The sequence below is a fragment of the Physeter macrocephalus genome, chromosome 4 (assembly GCF_002837175.3).
Source record: "Physeter macrocephalus isolate SW-GA chromosome 4, ASM283717v5, whole genome shotgun sequence".
Taxonomy (NCBI): domain Eukaryota; kingdom Metazoa; phylum Chordata; class Mammalia; order Artiodactyla; family Physeteridae; genus Physeter; species Physeter macrocephalus.
Window position 1 is genome coordinate 8,646,250 of NC_041217.1, and position 21,656 is coordinate 8,667,905.

The 21,656-nt window shown below is 35.8% G+C and overlaps 1 protein-coding gene across 1 annotated transcript in view; it reads right to left on the bottom strand.

The window, feature by feature from the left end:
• Positions 1-1,111: 1,111 nt before the first annotated feature.
• The window catches only part of CDC73 (cell division cycle 73), a 94,171-nt gene continuing 73,626 nt past the window's right edge, over positions 1,112-21,656 (bottom strand). The window contains exons 12-17 of the mRNA XM_024130625.3: positions 19,693-19,728; positions 19,298-19,385; positions 14,015-14,176; positions 11,226-11,326; positions 5,987-6,128; positions 1,112-5,064 (exon numbers count right to left, since the gene is read on the bottom strand). Of these exons, the coding sequence (XP_023986393.1) occupies positions 5,028-5,064; positions 5,987-6,128; positions 11,226-11,326; positions 14,015-14,176; positions 19,298-19,385; positions 19,693-19,728 (566 nt within the window). The 3' untranslated portion in view covers positions 1,112-5,027. The remainder of the gene's footprint in view (positions 5,065-5,986; positions 6,129-11,225; positions 11,327-14,014; positions 14,177-19,297; positions 19,386-19,692; positions 19,729-21,656) is intronic.

Sequence of the window (21,656 nt, forward strand, 5' to 3'; positions counted from 1 at the left end):
ATTATACAATCAAATATAATAGGAAAAGTGTTTTAGAAAATGAGAGAAAAAAGGCTTATTTGGCAATGTGCTGTTCTTTATATACCAGTACCTTTAAGCCCTAAAAAAGTTCAACATTTACAACTCAGACTGTATCTATTTTAGTTAGGTGAAAGCTCACCCAAGAGCAGATGATCAAAGGAACAGAGAGCAGAATACAATACATATTTAGTGGGCACTTATGAACTGGATGGAAATTAAGCTCGAATATGGCCCATTAAACTCTTCATTAAAGAAATTTTGCTGCAGAAGAGTCACACATTATTACCGGCACCGGCAATACGATGCTGCTGCTAATGATTTGATTAGGTGGGAGTCTGTTTTGAAACTATTAAATGTTAAAATCAGGATGCTCAAACTGTAAAGATAATGTAATTACCAGGATACACTCTTAATCCTATGACAAGGATATAGGAAATGTGGCCATAACCAAGCTGGAAGTTCAGCCCAGCACACAGCTTGTTATCTTTAGGAAGAACGAGTCTCTATGTTATTTAACTCATTAACAGAAAAGGTGACTATAAATGCACTTAACTCAGTAGTTTTCAAAGTGAAAACTTATATACCGTATTTATTTCTGAAACAGAGGAATACTATGCCTGAAAGATCTGATGGATCATTTTATGTAAAGACTTTCATCATCCACATCCTACCCCACAGTACAGTTTCTGGCTTCTTGGCTGAATGTGATTTTTCTGGTGGGGCATGGGGGCGGGGCGGGGGGTAGTACGAAAGTACCATAAAATGTTTTATTCACAATTAAACCAGAGACTTAGAAATCCACTGATATTAAATCAGAATGAGTACAACGCTTTATCAGGTTACACCGCCCAAATTTAAACTCTACTCAAGAACCACTTTGCTTGAGAAGTAATAAAATTGGTGGCTGGACAATCACTTCTAGTGCCTACACCACGTACATGAACCGCATTACATATTAAAGCACTTTAATCAAACTTGGAGGTTAAGTAGCTTTTAGTAAATTTAAAGTGGATAGAAATGGAATTCAACGGCGAACAAAATTCTCAGAGAGATAGGTCACTTACTTAAATTTGACATAGTATCACCCCGCTTTTTGATTTTTGGCAATAAAACTGGTTTTATTTCATTAGCTTTACTCATTTAAATGGCACGCATTTATAACTCCCAAGATACTCGTATAAACACTACCTAAAATAATACATAGAAAACAGATCAATAACCTGAAAGTGTTATTACCTATTATGCATTTACTAAATATAATTCTTTATACATCTATTATACATTTTTAATTTTTCCTTAGGTATTATTCCAACATATTAATATAGAAACCATGCTGGGGTCAATATATATCCAAACGTGGCGATGAGGTGGCCAGAACATATAGGACATGGCGTTTCAAAATTTCTAATGCAATTCTTACGTCAAATTCAGTCATTTCTCCCCTTTTTATTTCTAAAGTTAATATACCGTGGTTAGAGTAATCAGTTGAATATCAAATCCAAGTGAACCATAAAAGTTCAGTCATGTAATATTAAGGCTAATGTGATTAAATTTATTTTTCACGTTTCCTTTAATTTTGACCAGCTTTTGTAATGGTTGCATTTGTAATACTATAAAATAAACTGTTGGTCTCAAAAAATTTTATAAACGAATTAGTTTGACAACTAAGGCTCATATAATAGTTATCTGGCAAAGTGGCACTTTATTCCTGGCCACATATGTATATCTTATCGTCACTGTTCCTATTGTTAACACCAATAAAATGAAATTGCTATGTAGTAAGAAATATAGCAACTAAATACCCCCTCCCCACCCTCCAAAAAAGAACAATGTCATCACTTTAATTTTATTAGGAGTCACAAAATTTTTTATTTAGGAAAAATATTTCCTTCATGTTTATTAGATAATGAATCTTATTTAAATGAATAATTTACTTTTACTTTTCTGTGTAGACCAATTAAAAAGTATGCCTCTTTCCTTTCATAAGCAAATTCTACTTGTCTAATTCTGCATGGCAGATAAGAAATTAATACTTTATTTCCTTCTACCTTAAAAATTAATTACGAAATTTTCCTCATTATGAATTAGTTATTTCTTTATGGACTGCTGTCACACTGCTGTTAAAAAAAAAAGTTAGTAAAGGATATGGACACATGGGAAACAAACCATAAACTATAATACTAGTTTATAAGGAAATATATTAAACATTGTTTAAATATTAAACAGCAAAATATTCGTATATTAAATAAATAAGACTTGAATTTGTCTTGTGGAACTACAGGCCAATACCACCAATAATGGGGATGGTCTAGTGCAAAAGGTGGCCACAAAAGAAAAAAAAACAAAAACAAAAAAAGGAGGAGACGACACAACATTTAATACTGGCATTGTTTTCGTAACAAATTGAGCCAGTGATTTTCGATCCTTTCTGAACATAAAATACCTGAAGAACAACTTTGTTAAAATACTGATGAACAGGTCTCATCCCATACAAATTAAATCAGAAACAGGATTCAGGCAACGGAATTTTTTAAAGGCCCCCAAATGATTCTAACGTACAGTCACGGTTGAGAGCTGCTGACTAAAACCCACAAGCTTCTTGCTTTTGCCTGACTCAGAAAAGGTGTCCTATGAATGAAGAAAAGGTGCTTTCTTTTACTGGTGGGAGGAGACAAGGGTTTCTCCAGTTACTTATGGGTAAGTCAAACTTACTAACGCATACTTCCTTTCCATTAAAATATCTGCATAGGACTCTTCATTCCCTACAGGGAATTACAATTCCGTATTTTAAAACTCCAAGACCAAGTAGAGTCAAAGTACTTTTTTGTAATAAATCAGTTACACTGAGAATCCATCACTCATTCGTGCACATAAATATGTACTGAATGCCTACTGTGTGCAAGGCACTGTGACAGGTGCCGCTACAGGACCTGGAGCCATGAGAGGATGAAGAGTGATGGGCTGGAAGCTTTTTTCCTTAGAATTAATGGCTATAAAATGAATTACATGGACCTAAATGAGGGAATGAAGGTCAAAAAAAGAAAAAAAAAAGGAAAAGAAAAAGACAAAAAGTACATACTAAGGGTTTGATTTTCAAATACATGAAACAGCATATTTGTACTTTTCCTAATGTTATTTCCAGAGCCTCTGAATACACGTAAGGCAAATTCAAGATAGAAAAATAAACCCTGTTTAAAGTAGATGTTCCCAATTTTAACCACACTCTATAAATTTCATACATAAGTATAAATACTAAAAATCTTTATAGAAAGGTAGTTCATGTCCACTTGTAGTAGTCTTAACAAGTAATCTTACATTAAAATATTACAGATTCTAGTCCTTGACTATTTCATCACGGAGAAAGTTTATACAACACAATTTATTTTGAAAACAAGATTTATATGCTGAGAAATTCTAATGTGAACAAATTTGAGTTTTCTTTTCAAGAAGAGAGGATGCAGAGAAGGGAAGAAAGGGGTGGGGGGCAGAGTCTGTTCAAACCTTATAAATATCCTAAAATCTAATAATTTAAAACGCTGACTGCTTTCTTCCTCAAGAACCTAGTGAATTCCATATGAATAAATACTTTTTCTGTTCATTATTGGCATGGACTTTTTTGGTTACTTAAAAAATAAATATTAAGTGCTTCTCATTTTTACGATAGCATTAAATTTCAAAATGAGGCTAGGTAATGTCAGCTTAACATAAGAAGGAGCTAAATGTATACATAAAATATGTTAACCTACGAGAGATTCCTGGGGTGGGAAATGACATAAGATGAATGATCAGCAACAATTCTAGTGGCAAAAACTCTTTAGGGGAGTAAAGGTTCCAAGCTGCTTTTAAGTAATAAAAGATGGATCAAGACTCAAGAAAAATGCTCATTCATTGTACCTTGGATGCAACACTCTGTCTAAAGTACAGAAGTAGTAAAATATTTTACTAAGTTAAAATATAGGTTTTATATTTTATACGATATTGAATACGCACATAAAAATACCAGTGTTTTTAACTTGTTTCTGTTCAGACACTTAATTAAGCAAATATGTTCTTTGGTGTCTGGGAGAGTTTATCAATATTTAAAGATAACGGAAGATAAGAACATGCCTAGAAACAGAAGACTCAAAATCCTATACCATACAAAGAATCAAAGGTGGACTTATGAGAAAAGACAGAGTTACACTGCAGTAGAACTAATACATTTCTTTCCCCCAAATCATACTCTGGCTCCCAAAATAAAAAGTACTATAGCCTATTAGGTTTTTAATCTGTGTTTTGAGATTTTTCAAGTGGAAAGATATCACAGATAGAAATATATCATTCTAAGTTTTAAAATTACCAAAGTCAGTGAGAAGAATGTACATTCATTAAATGTATTCATTGTAAGTAAAGAAGTCTTGAAAAGCCGAACAGTTCAACCAAAGGTGATGAATTGTTCTTGATTTTTCATTATTCCTTTTTAAATAAAGAGAAAGTACAGATATAGTACACATAAAGGCTGACATTTTGATTCATTCAAAATAGTCACATCCCTTTGCTTGGTTTTGGAAGTTCCAGAGACTAAAATTAATACCATTCATAACACAGTATTTTCAATAAAAGGAATTATAGAGCAATGAAAAATCAGAAGCAACATGGCTTAGAGAGCCTTATAACCTCTACATATACACACTTTTGTAACCTGTATTTATTTTCTAAAGAAACAAATTTTAAGTAATGCTACTTTAACCAATGGAGAAAAAAATTCTATCAAAATATACAATTTCCATTACAGACTAGAAGGCTAATATTAAAAAAATAGTTGTAAGCCAAAAAGTTTGCTTATATGACAGGCATCACCCCTTTGAAGCATCAATCATCAAATAAGATTTTATAAAAGATCGATCTGTGACCTTCCTCATTTGTAAGTTCTTGATAAATTCATAAAGCTTGAGTCCCAGTCTCTAGATCACGGTGTATCCATGCTTCTTAATCCAGATTTCCAGAAAAGTGGGAAAACAAGTAATTCAGAATCTCAAGTGGGATTTGTGCTTTACCATGTACCTGAAAAATAATATTATAATAGGTTATAATGATTATAAGAATTCTAGAATTTTTAGAATATAACATGTAAAAATAAGTTGACATTTTTTAAAACTTAAAATCAACACTGGAACAGGATGTTTTGCTTTCTAAAAAACGGATACTGTAACCTTTGGGAATATAAGGATTTCTGAAGTAAGCCAGAAAAAACATTCCTCTTATTAATTTCTATAATCTAAGAGCTTCTGGCTAGAATAATAAATGATTCTCTTTAATATATTATCAATTATAACCACCGGGTTAATTCAATCACCTATGACTTTGAGGAAACCCATAATATTCGGTGAGAGACCAAGAAAGTTACAGATTTTACAGAGCACCTGAAATGAGAACCACAGATTCAGTCAGTGGTACTGTGATCACATGCTGTTGTTAAATTTCCAATTATAAAACTGATATTATTGCAAAGGTCTTTAAGAACTCAATTTATACTAGTAATTACGATATATTCAAAAACTGAACTCCTTTCATGAGCAGCCAGCTACCCATAACTCAAGTGCAGAGTCAGAGACCTTTTGGTGCTGGCAGAAAACGAAGGGATCACTCACTTAGTCCAAGTTCCCTGGCCAGACAGAAAACAAGGTTCAGAAAAGTCACACAGTTCCTTAGAGCCGAATCACAAAATCAAGACTAAAATCTAGGTCTTCTAACTCAGATTTAGTGCTCTTTCTACCAAGCTATAAGCCCTTTCTCCCTTTGTTCAAGTCAGTATAACAAAGATATTGGTTAATTATCTATTTTAGATCAACAACAAATTCGGCAATGTTTTAAGGGGGCGTTGGGGGATATGGTTCACAACTTTAAGGAACTTAAAATCCAATAAGGAGGCAGGAAAATTCCTAAAATAAGGCAGAAGTTAAGTGCATTTTAGGATCAGGATTACCTATCCAGGGTTTCCCAGAATCGTAAGAAAACTGGTCTATCCAGATGACGTTTGTGATAGCTGAGTTCTAATACTGTTACATCCCATTTCTGAACGTTTGGATCCAGACGAACTTCATCATATTTGAGATGGAAGGCTTTAACTACAGGCGGGAGAAATAATACTCTTTAGTCAAACTGCAACCAAAATTATAAAAATATTTTATAGAAGAATAAAAATACCCAAACACAGACATTAATCAAAACTTAAAAAAAAAGTCAACCTTTCTTCCACCAAACAAATCTGTATTATAACCAAAGTGAGCTTTGAAATAGAGGCTGAGCACTGTAGTATCTCCCAAAACATTCAATTCAACAAAAATTTACTGAGGCTTATACATGCCAGCCACTGGGGATTCAAATAAAAAAATGAGGTAAAATAAAATGCATATGATCCAGTGAAGGATAAGAATAAGAAAAAGACTACTCACGTACAGTATGATAAAGGTAGTAGAATATCACAGAAACACAAGAGAATAGTACCTTACGCACATCATGGAGTAAGAATTAGGCAAAACACAGAAAAGTGATCCAGTTAACAAAAAGAACACGCTCAAAGAGAAGAAGGTTTAGTCTAGGAACTAAAGAAATTTAACAAAATTGCATCATGCAAAGTAAGGTAGGGGAAAAAAAAAATAACATAGGGAATGAATAAAAGCTAAGACCATAGAGGTTCAGAGCAATGCCGGCCTTGTAGGCCATATTCAGGAGTTTGGACTTTTACCTAAGAGATGTAGGGATTCACTGCAGAGTGTATAGCAGAGACTGATGATACAGCATAGTAATCTAGAGGAGAAAGAGATTTGCTCTACTGGGGAGAAGATACACATATGACAAGAAAGATTCAAGAGATAATTGGCAAGTGAGAACTAATGGAACTTGGTGAGAAATGAAAAAGGAGGAAGAAACAACTGGAAGGTCTCTGGAGAAGGTTAACTGGAGGTAGATATTTACATGATATAAAAAGAGAGTCCAGCAAAGATCTAGAAGAGGAGGATTTCAGGCAGAGGGAAGAGCTGATACAAAGGCCCCTGGACAGAAGGAAGCGTGGAATGCCCTACAAACAAGAACAACTTTTGTACACAATGTCCTCTACGCAGAACCTATTCAGCTATGATAAGAAATCTGAATTTTATTCCGAATGTGATAGTAAACCACTAGATTGGAGCAAGGAGGTGAAATGACCTGATTTTCGTTTTCAAACGCCATCTCTGGTTGCTGGGGAGATGAAAGACTCTAGGACTAAACTTCCCAACAAGTGTCTGCTGCCAAACGTTAACAGTGACCATCAACACTGACTCTGAATCTTCTTCCTTGATCATCCCCGCTGGACCATCCTCACCAGTTTATTATTGTATTTGCAATCAGTTTATCAGCAGTGGAGTCTTAGTTTTACTTGTGCACATGGAAGATGTTTATCTTTTCTTTCCATTTTTTACTTTTTTTCTAACATATAAGGTATGATCATTACTATCACCATTATCATCTACTATTAGGAGTTTCTAAAGAGAAAATGATTGACTGTTAATTTTTTTAAGTAGCTAATTTATAGATTGCTTGTTCCGTACTGCTTGAAGACGTACTGGTTAACTAATCAAGGTCTAATTCCTTGATGCAAATAACAAAATAAACCATTTGTGCCCCCCCAAAACACATAAACATTACTTCTAAATTATTTGCTTTCATAAATAAAGGTCTCCTCATTGAGCACATTATTTATTTTGAATTTAATTCAAATTAATCAATTTAAACCTATCCATTAAAGGGGCTATCCATTATGGATTCAGAAAACTCACTTTCAAAATAATTATTATTTATATGTGTAAAAAATATTTTTTAAGTTTCTTTAAACTTTTAAATGAAATGAAGTCAATATTTGAATACTCTCTATTGTGCTTACTACATGTTTCTCTTTTCTAATGTTCTCAGTAAGAATTGCTTTAAAAATCATTCTTAAAAATACATGAGTTATAAGTTTTAAAATGACTTATCTAAAGCCTTATACAGGGTTTCCCTGGTGACGCAGTGGTTAAGAATCCACCTGCCAATGCAGGGGACACGGGGTTCAAGCCCTGGTGCGGAAAGATCCCACAAGCTGCGGAGCAGCTAAGCCCGTGCGCCACAACTACTGAGCCTGCGCTCTAGAGCCCACGACTCACAACTACTGAGCCTGCGCACCTAGAGCCCATGCTCCGCAACAGAGAAGCGACCTCAATGGGAAGCCCGCGCACTGCAAAGCTGCGGAGCAACTAAGCCCGTGCGCCACAACTACTGAGCCTGCGCTCTAGAGCCCACGACTCACAACTACTGAGCCTGCGCACCTAGAGCCCATGCTCCGCAACAGAGAAGCGACCTCAATGGGAAGCCCGCGCACTGCAATGAAGACCCAGTGCAGCCAAAATTAATTAATTAATTAATTAAAAAATAAATAATAAAGCCTTATATAAAGGCCTATAAACCCCTTTACTAATTTCAATAGATTTAGTTTACACAGTATTTATTTTTCCAATAGAATACACAACTTTTTAAATTAAAACTGAGTATCAGAGTCCAAAAAGGTTAAGTCACAAATGAGGAAACATAAGGTTTCTCTCATCATACAAAGTATGTTATTAGCATGAAGCAATGGTGGCAAGCAAACTTACACCAAGACACCATAAAACATCTTTTTTTTTTAATTTTAAGGTTTTATTTAAGCTACTTTATCTAAAATGTATTTTGCCATGTAATCAAAATAAAATTATTGATGAGATATTTTATTTTTGTCCTGTATAAGTCTCTGAAATCTGGTGTATGTTTTACACTGACAGAACATTTCAATTTGGACCAGCCAAATGTGGCTGCTGGCTTCTGTTTTGGGCAGTGCAGGTGTAACCAGCCCCAGCAAGAACTCAGCTGCCAGTTTAGGGAATTCCCTGGAGGAATTCCAGTAAGTCCAGTGTTTCTGACTCATAAAAGACATAATTTTTAAGCCTCAGCAAAAATAGAGGAAACAAAGTTCTTTTTATAAGAAGCCAGGGGAAACAATGAACACTAAAGCGAAATACTTCACACAATTCAGAATTGTTCATTTTTTGCAAACTGCATGAATGTTGTCAATGCTTTTTTGCAGGAACAAAGAAAGAAAAGAAATAGAAAGGTGCTCTTAAATAGTATTTCGGTAGATAAATGATGGCATGTCAAATGACAAAGGGACAACATAATACAGAAGACTATTAATTGAAAAAGTTTTCAGAACGATAACTAAAAAATTTGAAGAAATCATCATTTAAAAATCTTGATCAACAAATGCATGTAACCATTTCAAGCATAAGAAATAATATTTTGGGGACTTCCCTGGTGGCGCAGCGGTTGAGAGTCCGCCTGCCGATGCAGGGGACACGGGTTCGTGCCCCGGTCCGGGAAGATCCCACATGCCGCGGAGCGGCTGGGCCCGTGAGCCATTGCCGCTGAGCCTGCGCGTCTGGAGCCTGTGCTCCGCACCGGGAGGGGCCACAACAGTGAGAGGCCCGTGTACCGCATAAAAAAAAGTCTCCAGTATTTGGGTCACTGGTGAGTCTGGCGGGAAGAGTCTAGTGGGCAAGCAAGAGAGCACAACTACAGCAGCCTGAGAATCAACCAGAAAGCGAGTGAGCAGAGACAGTGCTTTCAAAGGCTTGGCTGTGAAAGGAAAGGAGAGCGAGCTAGAAGAAAAGGTGAGGTAAGAGGAAAGGGTTTTGTTTCCTTTTAAGATGGAAGGGGCAAGAGTACTTTCATTGTAAATGCTGATAAGTAAAGAAGGAAGGTTGAAGAGAAAGAGTACTTCTTGGAAGAAAATTATTATCGTTAACTCAAAAAAATCTCTAAGTTCTTATCTCAATTTCTGAAGACTAACAATCTGAACCAAACAACAATGAATTTAGAGAGCATTTATATCTTGAAGACAGTCTAATCATTTTTTATTACAGTACTATTCAACAAGGGAAGCAAGCAGGTAAAACACAGCAAAATTAGTGTTCACTGACATTTTGCTTTCATTAAAACTCCCATTCTCTCTGCATCTTTGACTTCTATTTATCAAACCTGTGCATTACTCAGGTTTCTGAAATAACATAAAAAGCTACCATCATATTAGAATTCATTTTTAAAACTGAATGAAGGCAGGAGAATAAGCGATTAAAAGCTTTCAAGCTTGGGCAGTTTCCAGCCTGGAAGAACAGTGGTACCACTAACAAAAACTAAAATTGCTTTATTTAAAAAAAAAAAAAAAAAAAAAAGCTGGGTTTCACAGCAGCATAATCTACATTCATAATAACTAAAGTTGTTATTTCTAACAAACATAGCTGTTTCATGAGGATGCTTTTTAAAAAGTAATTTTACTAATGTTTACTAACTTAAATGGGTACTCAAATTAAATGAGAATTAGAATATCCCCACCAATAAAAAGACAAGCGTAAATTCATCTACTTTTGGTATATCAATACATACCAAAATATGGTCAATAAAAGACACAAGACCCATGAAATCTATCCATTTAACAGGTATCTACTGAATGCTTCCCAACGCCTTGCTCTCTTCGGTGCTGATGACACAAGAGTGCACGAGGCAGATAAGGCTGCTCCCATCCTGGAACTGGCATTCTAGCCAGGGAAGACTTACAATACAGATATGAAAATAAGATAATGTCAAGCAACAGTGAGTGTTACCACTGCAGTAACTGGGAGGAAGTAACGGCTACTTCCTGGGTGGTCAGAGAAGGGCTCCCTAAAGGACAGAGTACTTACTTGGCTGGGACCTAAATGAACAGAAAAAGGCCAGTCGTGCAGCAACCACTCCAGATAGTGGGAGTAGCAGGCAAAAGTCAACCCACTTAAAAACTGGCTAACAAAGTGAATAAAAGTGTAGGGACACGCAACAATATTAATGATTTATTAATGTTGAGGGATAGGCAATAATTCACTTTTAGATATAAGTACACAGAAAATATTAATGTTCCAAAAAGGCTTTAAAATATTTCACAGGTGCTTAAAAATTAAAATACGTGGTACTTAACAGGAATCCTTTGGTATACACATCACATGTGCAGAGCCATGCCGGAGGGAGGGAGGGAGGGAGGGAAAGAAGGAAGGAAGGAAGGAAGGAAGGAAGGAAGGAAGGAAGGAAGGATAGAAAGCAAAAGCATTTCTATATTAGATAAGCAGTAAAAATAAAGAGACTCTTACTTTTAGCAAATATGTCGACTGGTGATCCATCAGGCAAAAGCCACGGCCAACCTTTGAACTGCCATGCAGGACCTTGCACAAAAACTGCTACAACCCGGTCCCTATAAATAGAAAAGAGGGAAGGGAAGAGTGGAGGCTGAGTATCTCAGATATTCTTGGTTACTATAATCCTTATGGAAAGAGTCTCATCATTATTCCTGCAATAGTCTCCTGTCAATACTTCTGTGAGGCAAACACAGTACTGCATTACCATAACTTTTCATTATAACGTTACCATTAGAGTACATAATGATTGCTACATTTCCCATGCGTTGTTTTTTACACCTAAGTCATTTAAACATAATTACATGCACAGTCCTATACGTGATCCTTTTAGCCTTTTATCTCTGCCCCTTCTGTTAATTAAAGGGCCCATTTTGCTTATGCAACAGGGAACAGTAGTATATCTGTTAACTGAAAAAGTTAGTTTTAAAAGAAAATCATTTAAAATTCAAATGTATCTTAAATATTTCACTTTAATTAAAAATGTTATAAATTATAATAATTTGCTAACCATTTTATAAAGCTCAAAGGCCTTATTTTGAGTTCTTCTGATTATCTGGAAAATAATCTGAGTACAGAAATCACCTAAACTTTTAAACTTTTTCAATTGTTTTACAACTGTTTCTTTTCACTCACCCTAAATTCTCTAAGTTTTTTCTAAAGCCACTTGTTTTTCCCAGCCATTCAACTTCATTTTCCTAAAAAGCATAAATCTCTTTCTAGGCCCTCATATTTCATTAGCTTCCAGAAAATTTAATTAAACTGAGAAATTATAATAAGTACAAAAGCTGTAAACAGTTTAAGCCTACAACTAAAGAGGTGGGAACAAAATCTTAACATCAACAATAATAACTAACACTCATTAGATTTACTACGAGCATTTACTATGTGCCAGTGCTAGTCTAAGCAGTTTACTTACGTTAACACATTTAGCCTTCAAAACAACCCTGTGAGGTAAACTATTATTCCCCCTATTTTACAGAAATGCACAAGCACACCAGAGAACAGCCCACGAGCCAGAAGAGAGAAGGAGGGGCGGGAGGAGTGCAGAGAAGAGAGCAGAGTGGGAGAGAGGGAGGGAAATCAATGACTGATCTTGTGCACTGGTTATGCTATTGTCCTGTACGGGCGAGAAGAAACCACATGGATAGCCAACTCAGTGTTACAATGGAAACAGTTTTGACCTTACAACTCCCTGAAAGGGTCCTGGGAATGCTCAGAGGTCCACAGACCACACCACTTTGATGATCACTGCATTAGATGGAGACTCTGTACATCCAACAGAATATTAAGCCAAAGTTACCTTCTATTCAAGTTGAAGACTTACAGCAGTGATCAAAGTTACTATGAAAAACCACAGCTTAAAATTCTTAACCTGCTCAAAATCTCTAAGGCTAAAATTAAATCTTAAATAAAAAATTTCCTCCTTCATGGGATATATGCTCCATACTGCCTAAACCATCTTTGGTAATGGAGCACAGTAGTAAATGGCCTCTTGATTTTATGATGTAACTTGCACCATACAATAGTTGAAGGTCCAAGGTACCTGCCAAAGTAAAGAGGATTTGCTAGACAGAGGTCCCCTAGATCCTAGTGTGTCTCACAGGGTTAGCAGGGGAGCAGGATAATAAAAATACTATTCCCCGTGAACTCCTGAAAGGACAATTAACAGAGAATAGAAGAAAGGTAAGGAAAATATTATCCCTAGGTTAGGACACCAATGGCTAGGACCAAGCTAACACACACAAAGCAGTATAACATTAAGCACAGTGATGGCACTTGTACACACTGTGTGTATTATCGTTTTCTGTAAATAACTGCAAACATATAAATGACGTAACCTTCTACTTCCTATAAGTTTTAAACTTGATATATGAAATTCTCATCTTACACTTCATAGATAACTCAAAGTATTTCTGTTAGGTACTAAAGGAGAATTCTAATACAAGAACCCTTGATTCTTTAGTAAATTTTTAACATACTAATATTCTCAATGGCTTGACTTCCTAACATCTGAAGACTAACGAGTAGTTCAAATGTAAATTTCAGCTGATGCATCAATGTGTTACACTCTCTATTATCAGACAGATGCACACTTAAGACTTTGTATTTTTACTCTGGCTTTAGATTAATTAAATAATTCAAGGTAATTCATGTATCTGAATTTATACGCACTTTATATTACAAATATTGGGTTGGCCAAAAAGTTCATTTGGGTTTTCCGTAACATCTTACAGAAAAGCCCGAACGATCTTTTTGGCCAAACCAATGGCTTAATATTTTATTAAAGGACATTTTAATGCAATAAAAGAGCTGAACCGGGGTGATGTTACTATTTTTGTTAAATTATTTCCTTACAATAAAAGTAACAATGCTTTCACTTATCATTTCTTACCAAAAAATTTGAATTCTCCAAATCAAAAATCTAAAACATAGGCCCTCTAAAACAACATTAGTCTATTTGAAAATTTTGTTCTAAAAGCTGATCCAGAATAAATGGACAAGTGGAAAGAATTTTTACTCTCCAAGTTTTCCAGAAGTTTGTGTTTCTTCTTATAAGTAAAATAAAGTTTAGACATCCAAAATATATTACTTAGGTATTACTAGAATGTTAACATTACTGATGACCAAATTAGACATTAACACAGGTTTCAAGGATAGGTTCTATCTAGAACTCATGATAAAATTTGATACTCATTCATTACACAAAAAATTAATGACTATGTGAAAAATACAGATTAATTTACCAATCTTGAGGCATCAGTTTAAGGGGCTGGTCTACTACTCTGTAAGGAACTGTGACACTAATTGCAGTGCCCCCTGGTTGCATCTGGTCTTTTCTTCTCTGTATTAGAGTTTCATTTTCTCGTTGGCAGCCTTGTTTCTTCTTTTCATCTGATGGGACAAACCTTTCAAAAAACAGAAATGATTCCACAGGAATCGTTAAAAAGAAAAGAAATCGTATTTTGAAATGATTTTTTAAATAATGATAGTTTTAAACCAAAAACATTATTTTTTTGAAATAAACCCACTCTGCATGTACAGATCATAATGCTTGAAGAGTATGGGTCTTTATTTCCCATGCCAAGTAGAACTCAAGCTCACTTAGGCCAGAAGTCAGTATGTGTGTGTGTCAGTCTCAGACACAGACACGCAATTTATATTCCTTCATCTAGCATTTAGTATTCCTCAAGATTATATAAACAACCACACGAATCCTTGATTTCTCAAATGCTAGTAAGAGGGAAATTTTACTATAAACCAAAGGTCACTTGAAATGGAGCTGACGTGGCTAGCTAGGTGACTCAGTCTACCCAGGAGCGTCAGCAAACACCCCTTCCCACATGGTAACCACCACTCCCATCAGGATACAGAACATGTGCAACAGATCAGAAAAGTTTCCTCCTGTACCTTTCAGTAAATCCCATCCTCCTCCCCCAACAGGCAACCATACAATTCTGCTTTCCATCACCACAGACGAGTTTTGCCTGTCCTACGAATTCATATATGCAGAATCGTACAGGATTGTACTCGTCTTTGCCCAGCTTCTTTCATTCAATTCAATGTTTCTGATATTCATCCATGCTGAGGGGTATACCGGTAGTGAACTACCAATGAATTCTTTTTTACTGCTGAATAAAATTCTATTGTATGAATATGCCACAATTTGTTTACACGTTCTCCTGTGGTACATTTGGGTGGTTCCAAAATTGCAGTTATTACAAATAAAACTACTATAAATACTCTGGTATAAGTCTTTCTGTGGATGTATGTTTTCACTTTTCTTATATAAATACCTATGAGTGGAACTGTTGGATCACTGGGTATGTTTAACTTTAAAAGAAACTGTCAGAAAGTTTTCCAAAGTGGGATAAAGTATGAAGAACACTTTAAAGGCATCTCTGAGCTAGGTAGCAAGAAGTAAAGGACTCTTGGGCCAACGACTGAGTAAAGAAGGGAACTCAAAGAGGTTAGAATAACACTGCAGATTTCTTTCCATCCACGGAAGGCACTGGCAAACTAATTAAACTTAAGCTTTGTCTTTTATTGACACTATATTTCACTAGACGCCTGCAAGAGGAAACAAAGCCTATATTCTGTTCAAGGTAGAGAATCTAACAGAAGTTCCTTCTTTCATAAAGCCAGGACTCTGGGGCTTAAGTTCAGTATAATATAAATAACGTAAACTAGAAATAAACCCACGGCCCACCCGTTTTCTTGCCCCCCATGCCCACCCCAGCCCTAACCAACACCCTGACAAGTGCAAGGATAAGCAAATCGCGGAACTGTAAATTGGACCTCACTTGGATTTAAAGCAAGAATTAACAACCCTGACCACAGTGACTGGTTTGGAAATAAATGTGTTATACAAGCCAGGCAAATAAGACTTAATCCTGGGATTTTTGGTAACCTGGAGTTTCTGATGGTCATCATCGCCCCTGAAGCGGGAGAACCTGCCTAAGAGACAGAGAGACTAACTCCTGATCACTTCATTTAGCACCGAGTCCAGCTGTGTCAGAAGCTAGGACTAGTTATATTGAGCTAATAAATTATTTTTTGATAAGGCTACTTTGAGTTGGTTTTTAATACTTAAAACAGAAAGTGCTCTAATGAATACAACCAGAAATGATGCACAACTGATTGGATGGATATTTGTGATTTGGAGAAATATTTTGATATCCACTGACTCATCCAATATTTGCAATTTATTTATTCCACTTTGCATTCTATGAGTGTGAAGGAGTATGGGTGATATGATTAAAGTCACTACTGTTTAAACAACAACAGTTCTAGTAAAATAATTTTCTCAGTATAAAATGCAAATGAATTGATATACCGAGGTAAGTTCCAGATTTTAAGTTTACATTATTTTGAAAAACAGAACAATCTTATGGATATTTCACAGATTAAAAATATAGTTTTCGGGAATTCCCTGGTGGTCCAGTGGTGGTTAAGACTTCACCTTCCAATGCAGGGGTTGCAGGTTTGATCCCCGGTTGGAGAGCTAAGATCCCACATGCCTCAGGGCCAAAAAACCAAAACAGAAAACAGAAGCAATACTGTAACAAATTCAATAAAGACTTTAAAAATGGTCCACATCAAAAAAAAAAAAAAAAAATCTTAAAAAAAAAAAAATATATATATATAGTTCCTTTCTCCTAAATAAAAGAAGTTGAAATTGGGGCGGGGGGGGGGGAATTAACAATAATTTCTGGATGTTAAACCTCAAACTGAGAATTTAACTTAAAGCAATGTTAGATTGGCTATGCTCCCAGGTGCTTAGCAGACACAAACGCAAATCTTCATTCTGGAACTCAAAGAATTTCCACAAGAAAAAAATTCCAAGGAAAATGAACAGAAATTACTAAATGAAAACCATTAAATGAATAATAAAAAAAAAACAAAAAAAACTAAACACACAAGGAAATGAGCTATAATGAATGAAACAATAATCAAAAGAAAATGATTAGTAAGGACTTCCAGTGATGCAGCTATCAAAGACCAAACCTGTAAAACAAGCCTATAAATACGTACAGGGAAAAAGAAATTATTAAAAAAAAAGAGAGAGAGATCAAAGATTTGAAAAAGAACTAAACAGAACCACTAAAATAGAAAAAATAAGATATCTGAATTTTAAAATGGAATGACCAGACTAGGGGATGGCCAAAGAAACAGACTACAAGTTATACCTATAGAAATGATCAAGAATGCAGGTGACAGAGAAACAGATGGAAAGTAGAACTGTTTAAGAGACATGGATGATGAAATGAGAAAGTCTAAAGTATGTCTCATTTAAATCCCAGAAAGAAGAAAGAAAAAAGGGGAGATGAAGGGGGAACACACAGGTAATATCTACAGAGGTAAGAGCCAAGACTTCCCAAACTGATGAAAAACACAAATCCATAGATTCAATTCTGAATCCCAAGGTGGGATATACAAGAAATCTACACCTAGGTACAGCAGATAAACAAATTGAAAATGATCTTTAAAATAACAAGATAAAGCAGATTTCCTTCAAAGGACTGATTACCGCAGCTGACCTCTCATCATCAACAAAGGAAGCCAGAAGGTAGTGCAATAATACCTTCAATGTAATAAGAAAAAAATGAACTCCTCTATGGTTTTCCAGAGTGGTTGACTCATTCTGCGCTGCATGTGGCAGCAGGGAACATGAACTATTTATGGTCCAGTAACCGTTCTGCCTGCTCTTCCCCAGGCCTTAAGTGGTTCCCTCACGTGCGTGTGCTGAACAGTATTTGACTAATGCAAGGGGAACCCTCTGCCTATCTCTGGAACACTCTCTCCGTGCAATCTCTCCTCTTTGGAACTCTGCCCTGTGAGAGGACCAGCGTGGCCAGAGTCACAAGTGCCATCCAATCAGTTTATTTTAAATAAACTTATGGTCCCAGTGAAACTTCTCTCAAGATCATGTTTATAAATGTAAAATGTGCTTTTTCATACTTCCATGATACAACCTTAATTTTGTTATTTAAAATGTTAAAGGTGAAGGCAGGTTTTATTTTATTTTGTTTCATTTATTTAATTGAAGGGCTAGAAAACTGAAGAATCCTCAATTTTACATGAAACCAAACAGAATCTATGCCAACGTGAGCTATGGGTTACAGCCAGTACTATAATTGTGTGGAGGAGGTTTCAATTATGCATTAATTACATAGCAAAGCCTCCAGCTGACTCAAGCTGCAGGGGAGATGTCAGCTGCAATGAGGTGTTAAACAATGAAGGGAGTGTTTTAAACTGAGAAGAAAAATTAGGCATGATCTATCCAAAGAAGGTAGTCTTGTTAAATTGTTTGGCTTCTCTGTAGTAAGGCTAAGGAGAAAGATGCTAAAATTTAGTTTGTGATTTCCATGCACTACTTGCTATCTTTATTATAAAATAGTATTTTATATTATTATCAGATCCATTTAAAGAGATGGGCCAAAATAATTATATTTCATATTCATCCAACTGTAGATTACTTGAGGAACTGCAGACTGTAGATTATCTGAGTAATCCACAACACTGTCGGAATACTAAACTTCACAAAAAAAGCCTAATAAAACATAAAAATATAAAACCTAAAAATTCCTTCTTTCCACACTGTTATCAGGAAAAGGTTCACTGAAAATTTCACTCAAAAGTACTAAAGAAAAAATACTATACGAATACACTTGTATGTGCCAGTTACGCAGGTTTTTATACAGCTATTTAAGTCATAGGCACTCAAAATTCAATTCTGCATTTGGTAAAACCTGGAATCAGCAAGTATTACAACTTACTTTGCTACTCATTTTTAATTAGTCATAAGTTATTTAGAAGCAGCATGATTTTCTTTTTGGAGGTGAGGTTGCTTTGTTTCTTTTTTAACAATCATCATTTTACTGAGAAAGTTAAGCACCTGGAAATTTTAACACAGGATATAGATCTCCTCTTCACTTCTTCAACTATCTTTTACTGATGTCTAGGTTAAAAAAGTATGGTCCCTCCTCCTCCCTCTAGGAGGTATATACATCTAATTATTTAAAGTTCATATTATTTTTCTGGTTCTTTAACCAGAATTTGGAAGTGAGGAGAAGACAACCCGAATTTGTTTTAGAACCTCTTCAAGCTCTTCAGCTGGAGCAAAATAATTCACATTAAAAATTAATACAGGGCTTCCCTGGTGGCGCAGTGGTTGCGCGTCCGCCTGCCGATGGCCGTGGCCGCTGGGCCTGCGCGTCCGGAGCCTGTGCTCCGCGACGGGAGAGGCCGCGGCAGGGGGAGGCCCGCATACCACAAAAAAAAAAAAAAAAAAAATTAATACACTAGTACCCTCTTTGTTAAAACTTTAGTCAGAGTTTCTATAATTTTCCCCACAGGATTCAGATATAAAAGAATATACTGTTTTGAAAATTATATTTGAGACTATCTGTAAAGCCTGTAGCACTGAAACTGAATTTTTGCTTTCTCAAAATAAATACTGCATTAGTAACATATTCTCAACAATAGTTCCATGTCCTATGAAAAGAAGAGTTTAACAAATTACTTACTTCAGGTCCTGTAGAAGGTCCTTTGCATTAAGCATGGTTATTAAAGAGGTGGTAGCTGCAGGAATTATGATAATGGGTGTTCGAGATCCTATAAGGACAAAATTTTAAAGGAGCAAATATGTTATTCAAAGGAATTATAGTTACTTTCCTAATTATAAGTTAAAAGTTTGTAAATTTGTAATTTTAACTCTTTCGAGCTAAAAAATATTTTAGTCAGCAGTGATACTCAGAATATTTAATGATCAGGATGACTTGAGCACTGACTACTCAGAACAGACACCAAACACAAACATTTGGTATAACTGCACAAGCATGCAATCAGCCCTGATTTTGTAAGCTAGCTTACTCACGTTTACTTTTTTAAAGTAAGTTTAGAGTCACAGGCACAACCTTACCTTTCTTCTGATTTGGGGGAGGTCTGGCTTGAGAAACTGTAAGAAAGAAAAAAATTCAAAATATTGTTATGAAAATCACATTCTTATTTTCAAACCGACAAAGTAAATAAGGCCTAAAATATTTGTATTTACATATGACTAGTTGCCGAATTTTTAAATGTATTGCAATCTTTTAAAATAATATTAAGTTATTTCTCTGCTTCACAAAACCACTACAGAGCCTTAGCATTTCAACAATCAGTGGTCACAAGGAAAGGGGATATATGGGCATTGGTAGGCACTGAGTATCCACATTCATGGATGCTTGGATCTAGAAAAGGAAGCAAATAAATAACTTCTGAATTAACCGATTATGCTGTAATAAATGCAAAAACAGAGTACTACAAGAGCATCCAACTCTGGCGGAAGGGCTGGGAGAGGGAAATGTACTGAACCACTGTGAAGGAAAAACAAAGACATTACTGGGGACCAAGACCTAAAATATTTACCTTTTTCTCTCTTTTTAAAAATTTTTTGGGTTTTTATTAGCAGAAGAAAACATTATAGGCAATGCGTCATGTAAAGGTCTTTATTCTGAAATTGCCCGTATTATCAATAATTTTGAATACATGTTATAAAAACATGAATATTTGTATCTTTTCATTATTTGTATATACAATGGACTTTATAAGACACAAAAATATTTGTTGGCATAATAATGGCAGTATCAGCCTAGTTCAAGATTAACATATTTCACGATAAAAAGTGCTGTATGTTCAATTTTCAGTATTTATTCATACAATAAATTTTTATTGACTGCCTTCTACATGCCATGTGCTGTGCTACAATTAATTTTTTTAAATCACAAAAAAATAAAAATTCAACAATTTAAAATTCTAATTCAACATTAGTTCTTAGAGATACCACTTTTAAAGGAAACCACACACATCTTTGGAATCTGTTCCATTTTAAAAGCAGTAAAATGCTAAATTTTTTTTTTTGCGGTACGCGGGCCTCTCACTGTCGTGGCCTCTCCCATTGCGGAGCACAGGCTCCGGACGCGCAGGCTCAGCGGCCATGGCTCACGGGCCCAGCCGCTCCACGGCATGTGGGATCTTCCCGGACCGGGGCACGAACCTGTGTCCGCCGCATCAGCAGGTGGACTCCCAACCACTGCGCCACCAGGGAAGCCCCTAAAATGCTAAATTTTAACTAATACTTTGTACTCCTTTATATAGCTATTTCATTGTGAGAAAATATTATATAGTCCAGAAGTATGATTCTTCTAGCCACAGAAAGCAGAGAAAGATATATACAAATACAAGTTCACACACATATTTATTATAGTGTTCTCATCTTTCTTCTTCCTGAGAAAAAAATTCTAAAACTTTCTTAAATTATTTTTAGAAATAGTACTCATGGATACATCTGACATGTATACATGGATACAGCTAGATAGTGTCATCTGGAATATAATACAATCTCAATAAATACTTAGAATTTGCTGGTGGGATGGACAGAGAGATGGATAAACTGGAGACAGGAGCTGCTGGGAGAATGACTAAGGAGAACAAAGAAATCTTCAACTGAACTACCACTGATTTGCTAAGGGAACCCACAATGGACTCTGGAATATAGGAAAAGATTCTCTAAAATCAAGGCTGAGAAGACTTAATGTAGCAAAAACACAAAATATAAAAGCTCACATATTAAAAATAAACTTTAGGTGTTTAGTAAAAAAAAAAATACAATTAAGGACCAAGACAGGGACATGAAGATGAACACGCTAAGGATAAGTTTGATTTAAAAGGTGGGGGAGGGGCTTCCCTGGTGGCGCAGCGGTTGAGAGTCCGCCTGCCGATGCAGGGGACACGGGTTCGTGCCCCGGTCCGAGAAGATCCCACATGCCGCGGAGCGGCTGGGCCCGTGAGCCATGGCCGCTGAGCCTGCGCGTCCGGAGCCTGTGCTCCGCAACGGGAGAGGCC